The sequence below is a fragment of the Corythoichthys intestinalis genome, chromosome 4, assembly GCF_030265065.1.
Source record: "Corythoichthys intestinalis isolate RoL2023-P3 chromosome 4, ASM3026506v1, whole genome shotgun sequence".
Classification (NCBI taxonomy): domain Eukaryota; kingdom Metazoa; phylum Chordata; class Actinopteri; order Syngnathiformes; family Syngnathidae; genus Corythoichthys; species Corythoichthys intestinalis.
Genome location: NC_080398.1, coordinates 34,513,138 through 34,520,915, shown reverse-complemented (window position 1 = coordinate 34,520,915; position 7,778 = coordinate 34,513,138). Strand labels below are relative to the sequence as shown.

Genomic DNA, 7,778 nt, shown 5'->3' with positions numbered 1-7,778 from the left:
GGGCAGGCGTTGTGGCCACATTGTCAACCCAGTAGATGGCGGTAATGCCTCATGATAGGGGTAAACTGCCAACAAAAACAAGAAGAACTACTCCTTCCCTCCCTTCTAGTAAGAGCAATGTCAACTGCTGCCACCCAGCGGCCGGAGGGATTCTCTTCAAATTAGTCCCATGAAAAAGAAAAAACGGACATCTTTATGAATTTGTAAAACCCGCCCGGACGACGAGGATACTACGTGAAAGTAGGGCTTGTCCGGGCAAAAGAGGACGTTTGATCACCCTATTTATACAGTATATGCTCTTGACAAGTCCAGGGTGAACCCAAACCTTCGCCCAAAATCTAACTATATAAATAAATGTTCTTCATCTCAATGAAGTTCATCTCTCTACGACGAAGCACCAAACCAACATCAAAGTTCCGATGTTTTTCCGCATCGCTTTATTTTTAATGTTTGCTAAATCACGCGCTGAACATATTTCCTTTTGTTAGCTATCTCGTCCGTGATATCACTACTCGCTCGTGAGGGCAGGAACCTTAAAATGCCTGTTAAATCGTGAAAATTGAGATTTTAAGCAATTTTAACCACTAATGCTCTGGAGCTAGCATTGTGGCTAACGAGGACAACAAACGAAAGTAGCGCAGGACTGTGATGCTTGACAGACACGTGAACACAGCCAATCGACAGGCTGTGTGGCTAGTCACATGACAGGAAATAGTGATACTAGCCGCGCGCATGCATATATATTGGTTGAAGCGGAAGTAGTTGGTCGCCATTTCGCGGAGGAGTTCCAAGTGGTCATTTCGAACCCATCCGCTGTGAAGGCAGCGGGAAAGCCGCTTTTTTTTGTTTTATTTTTTTATGTTGGTTTTTGTCACCATTGGATAGCTGCAAGACACCGACCCAGATGGACGCGGCTCTAAATTCGCCCCACGAAAGGTAATGTTTTTGTTTATCACTATTACTGCCAACGTTCATGTCAGCCTTGGCGTGACAGTAATGCGCCTAGTTACCGTTACCAGCAAGCTCGGTTTAGCTTCTTCCAGATTGTCGGTCATTACTGTCACGTAGCGACGGCACTATTGTTGAACATGGCGGCATTTTAAGAAGACCGGCATGTCACCTGCGTGTTTTATCTCGCCGTCCTGCGAAGATTTCGTGCGAGGACGGTTGACAGACTTGACATACCCCTGGCTAACCTCCCCTCCTCTCCACCACCATTGCAGACCGGGCGCCCCCATTTATTGCTCCTTTCCCCTCTGAGGCTAGCTGGATAAGCATGTCATTTATTAATTGCATTGTTTTGTATACATTCTTTAACTTAAAAATGTCGCAAATTAGTTTACTGAACAGTTTAATGAACCGTGACATTCGCTGGTGGTGCTCGCTTTTTAGGGGCGACTGGCAGGTTTTGTTATATGGCATTTTGAGGGGTAAATTAGAGGAAATGTTCCGAGTTTTTGAAGTTTTACAGCGAAAATTGTCCTCTGCTATCCTGCTAAGCTGTCATTCTGAGGTTGTGTTTACAAACATACATGGAGGGCGGGACGGTCACACCACGTGAGTCCGTTCAGGGCGATTTACAAAATTGAGTATTGTGACAAAAAATGGACGCTTAAAAAATGACACGAGAACTTTTGTTGTCAGTCATTTTTATTAAATGTCATGCTGCTCTGTGGTGGTGTGTGCCAAGACATAGTCTGCGAAATACAAAGTTACAGATGTTTTGGATGGACTTACTGATAGTGAAGTCCTGATAGTTTGTTGCATTCTCTGAAGATAGTGTTTTTATCTTTGTATGTACTTGGAGTAATCTTAAATTGTCTTCGATAATGTTGCAAACCATGGATACAGTTAGTACAGTTTATGCAGACTGTATACAGTGTATACAGTACAGGGCAAAAGTTTGGACACACCATTCAATGCAACACAATTGAAGGTCCCAACCCCATTGATAAAGCAATAAATTCCACTAATCAACCCAGAAAAGGCATACTAGTGAAGTCAAAAACTATTTTAGGTGAAGCTCATCAAGAGAATGGCAAGAGTGTGCAAAAAAGTACCATATTTTTCAGACTATAAGTCGCACTAGCTATAAAATGCCGAACGAAGTAGAAAAAAGCATATACGAGTCGCACCGGAGTATAAGTCGCATTTTTGGGGGAAATTTACTTTAGGGCTACACATTCAATTAATTTAATGTTGTGAATCAACCATTAAATTTGTTAAAATTGCTCCCGTTATTCCATAATTTCCCTTTTGTCTACTTTCGACATGTGAAAGTTTTAAAACTATTTTAAAGATAGATTCAAGTCAATATTTTATCGATTTAAAATATTTTTATTTTTATATTTTTAATTTTTATCGAACATATTGGGTAAAATGCGACAGGAACAAAAAATAAAATTAAGCGATAGTTATGAGGTAGAGATCCGTGACTTATTTACAGATATCATTTTTTTCATAGTGACGTAATTTGCTTAAAAGTTTAAAATATGCAAGTGAATACATTTTTTAAAAGTCGTTTATTTTTATTTTTTAAACGAAATAGATAGATAGATAAATTTATTAACAGACTCAAGGTCCAAGCCACAACCACACAATACAAGGGAACAAACCATACAAAACTAAAAACAACATAACAATAAAAGAAGGTAAACTACAGTGATACAAAAATTAGGCCATCTATTAACCCAGTTTTAAAAGGCACCTATTCCAGTGCTTCCAGAACAGTGACAAGCAGCGAGTAGAACTATGTAAAATGTTTGTCAGACCCCAGACAATCACATTTTCAGAGCATTTTAAACGTTGAATAAAATTAAACATTAGCACCCTTAGAAGGGCCTGGAGAGTACTCACCCGAGCAGATACAAACATTTCAGAGGCACTGCACTGAAATATTGGACATCGATCAATGATTCTAAGCTAAAGATGACAGACATTTTTAATAATAAATATTATTACTTGCCTTGTTTTTATGGCTGGGTTGAAACAAAAGTGGTTGCGCGACGTCTGTAAATGGGGGTCTACAGGGTAAAACGGACATATTAAAAATAGTTCGGATGCTTAATGCGCCATGAATCTGCTACGGCAGCATATAGACATATTGTTCTATCAGACACAACTTGGCTTAAAATACAGCAGTTTATTTTAAAGCGGGGTGCAAGAGCAGAAACTGCTTTTTCAGTCTTGTCTGTGTTTTCCGCCATATATGACAAGTTTTTTCATGTTTTTCCCAAATTATTTAAAAAAAACAAAAACATATTTTAATAAATGTTTTTTAAGCACTTCAAATGTAATAATTATGATAACTTTTAAACATGTTACTTTCCCACCAAATTATTTTAAAACAAGAATAAAGTAGAAAAATGCTTGGCTCTATTAAATGCTTCATTGAGTGAGTCCAATCAGATCCGCTCAAGCTGCTCACTTATGCACAATGAGTTGCCACAGCAACTGTTTAACAAGTTAAATGAGAATTGACGCATGGGACGCTTTGAAGTTCGCGTCTCTGGCAAGATCAAACCCAAACGTCTATCAATCATCGTTAACTTTAATAAGCAACTCCAGTGCACTGCCTGACCAACAAATAGCAGGGAGAGGGAGACTACGTGATCGGCTCGTGACAGCTCATCTGTATTTATTAATTACTTAATTAAACAAAAAACCTGAGATGGACTAAGGCCGCAAAGTTTGAAGCACGAAGTACTGAGGGATCACTTTATTATACATTTTGTAAAGTAATTTACCCTTTTTATTTTTACTAAGTACATAATTCCACACATGTTCATGCATAGTTTTATTACCCTTAATGGGAATTTACAATGTAAATAGTCATGAAAATAAAGAAAACACACAAATGAGAAGGTGTGTCCAAACTTTTGGCCTGTACTGTAGAAGTTGCCAATATTTAGGTTAAAGTATAGGTGGGTGACTTTAAGATGGAAATTAGGCCTGAACGATATTGGGAAAAACTGTCATTGCAATTTTTGGGGGGATTGCGATAGTTTGGAATAGGCCTGAATGATTTTAGAAAAAAAAATAACATCGCAGTATACTAGTCCTTCTCAAAAAATTAGCATATTGTCATAAAGTTCATTATTTTCTATAGTGCACTGATAAACATTAGACTTTCATATATTTTGGATTCATTACACACAATTGAAATAGTTTAAGCCTTTTATTGTTTTAATATTGATGATTTTGGCAAAAAAAGTCAAGAAAAAAACAAAAATCCCGATCTAAAAAAATTAGCATATTTCATCCGACCAATACAAAAAAGTGTTTTTTAATACAAAAAAAAGTCAACCTTCAATTAATCATATCAGCTGTGCACTTCAATACTTGGTCGGGATTCCTTTTGCAGAAATGACTGCTTCAATGCGGCGTGGCATGGAGGCAATCAGCCTGTGGCACTGCTGAGGTGTTATGGAGGCCCAGGATGCTTTGATAGCGGCCTTAAGCTCATCCACAGTGTTGGGTCTGGTGTCTCTCAACTTCCTCTTCACAATATCCCAAAGAGTTTTTATGGGGTTCAGGTCAGGAGAGTTGGGATGCCAATTGAGCACAGTAATGCCATGGTCAGTAAACCATTTACCATTTTGGCACTGTGAGCAAGTGCCAGGTCGTGCTGAAAAATGAAATCTTCATCTCCATAAAGCTTTTCAGCAGATTGAAGCATGAAGTGCTCCAAAATCTCCTGATAGCTAGCTGCATTGACCCTGCCCTTGATAAAATGTAGTAGACCAACACCAGCAGCTGACATGGCACCCCAGACCATCACAGATTGTGGGTACTTGACACTGGACTTCAGGCATTTTGGCATTTCCTTCTCCCCAGTCTTTCTCCAAACTCTGGCACCTTGATTTCTTGAATGACATGCAAAAATTTGCTTTCATCTAAAAAAAGTATTTTAGACCACTGAGCAACAGTCCAGTGCTGCTTCTCTGTAGACCAGGTTAGGCGCTTCTGCCGCTGTTTCAGGTTCAAAAGTGGCTTGACCTGTGGAATGCGGCACCTGTAGCCTATTTCCAGGTTTCCGCAGGTCCCCCAAGGTCTGGAATCGGCCCTTCTCCACAATCTTTCTCAGGGTGCGGTCACCTCTTCTGGTTGTGCAGCGTTTCCTGCCACACTTTTTCCTTCCCACAGAGGGGCCTTGATACAGCACTCTGGGAACAGCCTATTCGCTCAGAAATTTCTTTCTGTGTCTTAGCCTCTTGCTTGAGGGTGTCAATGATGGCCTTGTGGGCAGCAGTCAGGTCTGCAGTCTTGCCCATTATAGCGGTTTTGAGTAATGAACCAGGCTGGGAGTTTTTAAAAGCCACAGGAATCTTTCGCAGGGGTTTTGAGTTAATTTGTTGATTCAGATGATTCGGTTAGTAGCTTCTTTAGAGTACCTTTTCATGATATGCAAATTTTTTTAGATGGGGATCTTTGTTTTTTTTCTTGACTTTTTTGCCAAAATCATCAATATTAAAACAATAAAAGGCTTGAAGTACTTCAGTTGTGTGTAATGAATCTAAAATATATGAAAGTTGAATGTTTATCAGTACATTACAGAAAATAATGAAGTTTATCAGAATATGCAAATTTTTTGAGAAGGACTAGTATTGCGCAGGCCTCCTAATGGAAATTGCAGATTGAAAAATTCTTTAGGTTGATATCTGTGGTCAGCTGTGACATTTATTCGACCTAACATAGTGCAAATGCTAATTAGCTATAGTCTTACTAATTTTGAACAATTTCCCTCTTTGACAACAACACAAATGAGCTGACTTGATCACATTTGCATCTACTGCTTGCTACCGCAGCTCCACAGTGGGGCTTTCCTGCATCGGGATGGACCCGCACGCGAGCACGGGCAAGCGCATCCGCAAACCCTCGCTTCTTTATGAGGACTTCGAGAGCCCCTCCCTGCCCCACGCCGCCCCGCCAGGTCTGCCCGCCCCTCCGCAGCCTGCCGTCAGGGACCCGTCCCGGTCGGGCCGCGCAACCAACCAGCTGCAGTTCCTCCAGAAGACCCTGCTCAAGTGCCTTTGGAAGCATCACTTTGCGTGGCCCTTTCACGATCCGGTGGATGCGCACAGGCTCAATTTGCCCGTGAGAAACACTATTGTACCCGGTGCTTCTAAAGTATTGGGGCAGTAAGGCCAATTCATTTGTGTTTTCTGAAGACTCCAAATATAAATATGAGACACGAGACGATACCATCCTTTAATTTATGATCAAATCAGAAGTATTGGAAGGTTATTATCTTGTTATTCCACTTGTCAGCAAAAACTTGCATTTAATGCAATACTGAATAAGGCTACCAAGATTAATCTAATAATCGATTTTGATACACTATGAAGAGACAATGTTGACCTAAATCTTTTTTTTTTTTTTTTTGGTTAATCCAGATGAGATATTTGCAAATATCTGCTTTTACTTTTTGTAAAACAATGAAACGGTATTTACTCAGTAGTCGCGCTGCAACGATTAATCGATTAACTCGAGTATTCGATTAGAAAAAAAGATTCGAATTAAATTTTGCTGCTTCGAGTATTCGTTTAATTAAAGTGGGGTTGGAATGGTTTACTTTGAAAGTTTTTGCATTTAGTACTGATTTGGGTGGATACACTGCCCTTTAGTCTGCCTCATTTCACATGGTTGAATCCAGCTTCTCCATTTTAAGTTTTTGTTTGAGCAAATTTTTTTTAATGCATTCGTAATTTAGTTTATAGGTATTTTTAGCCGTTTTTGTGGGAATGTGTTTCTGAACCATTTGTTAAGAGCATTGTGGAAAAAAAAACGTTAGCGTTTTAATAGCATTTAAGCTAGCTGACTTTGGCTATGTAAGTTAGCCAATTGTTCTTTTGTTGTACATAGATCCTTATTTATCTCTTTTTATACCGTATACCGTTTGAGGCTCAGCTCAGGTATTTTAATTTTTCATGTTCCATATCCGATTACTTGATTATTCCAACTAACTAGTTCATCAATTAATCGACTACTAAAATAATCGATAGCTGCAGCCCTACTTAGTAGTCAAAGAATATACCGTATTGGCCCGAATATAAGACGGCCCTGATTAGAAGATGAACCCCTCTTTTTCAAAACTCAAGTTTGAAAAAAAGACTTTTTGAACGCCAAAGGTCATTTTTATACAGAAAATGATTACAGTACATCCGAAACAAATGATTATAACAATATATTTGAGAGAAAAAGTATGTTATTTTGCCTCATTCAAATCTTAATATCTGAACATTTAAATATGTAAACTAAAATGCAATCACATTCGTAAATGAATGGCTTCGTTTTTGAGATGTAAATAAACCAATATGTAATAAAACAACAAAATTGCAATAACTGTATTAACCATCAAAGTGAAGTCTAACTGTAACTGTAGTCTTGAAACAAATCTGAATAAGGAAAAACATTGCAATAAAATAATGCAAACTGGTTGAACTAAAAAGAATAGCTGAGATCTGTCATGACAGAACATCGCTTGTTTCAATGATATCTGGCGCCATCTAGCGTCGTGAAGGGGGAGAGTGAGATTTGTCATGACAGAACACCGCTTCAATGATATCTGGCGCCATCTAGCGTCTTGAAGGGGGAGAGTAGCTGAGATTTGTCATGACTGAACATCGCTTCAATGATATCTGCCGCCATCTAGCGTCGTGAATGTGTATAATGTCTAGACCGCAAATATAAGACGACCCCCTCTTTTTCAGTCTTATTTCAATGCAAAAAACAGTCTTGTATTCAGGCCAATACAGTAAATAACATTTAAAGTCTAA

The 7,778-nt window shown here is 38.9% G+C and overlaps 1 protein-coding gene across 5 annotated transcripts in view; it reads left to right on the top strand.

Moving 5' to 3' along the window:
- Positions 1-75: 75 nt before the first annotated feature.
- The window catches only part of LOC130915408 (bromodomain-containing protein 3-like), a 31,998-nt gene continuing 24,295 nt past the window's right edge, over positions 76-7,778 (top strand). The window contains exons 1-2 of one of the 5 annotated variants that reach the window (XM_057835404.1): positions 76-936; positions 5,808-6,096. In XM_057835404.1, coding sequence (XP_057691387.1) covers positions 905-936; positions 5,808-6,096 — 321 coding nt within the window. In that variant the 5' untranslated portion in view covers positions 76-904. The remainder of the gene's footprint in view (positions 937-5,807; positions 6,097-7,778) is intronic. The other 4 variants (XM_057835406.1, XM_057835403.1, XM_057835405.1 and 1 more) reach the window with 4 other exon arrangements.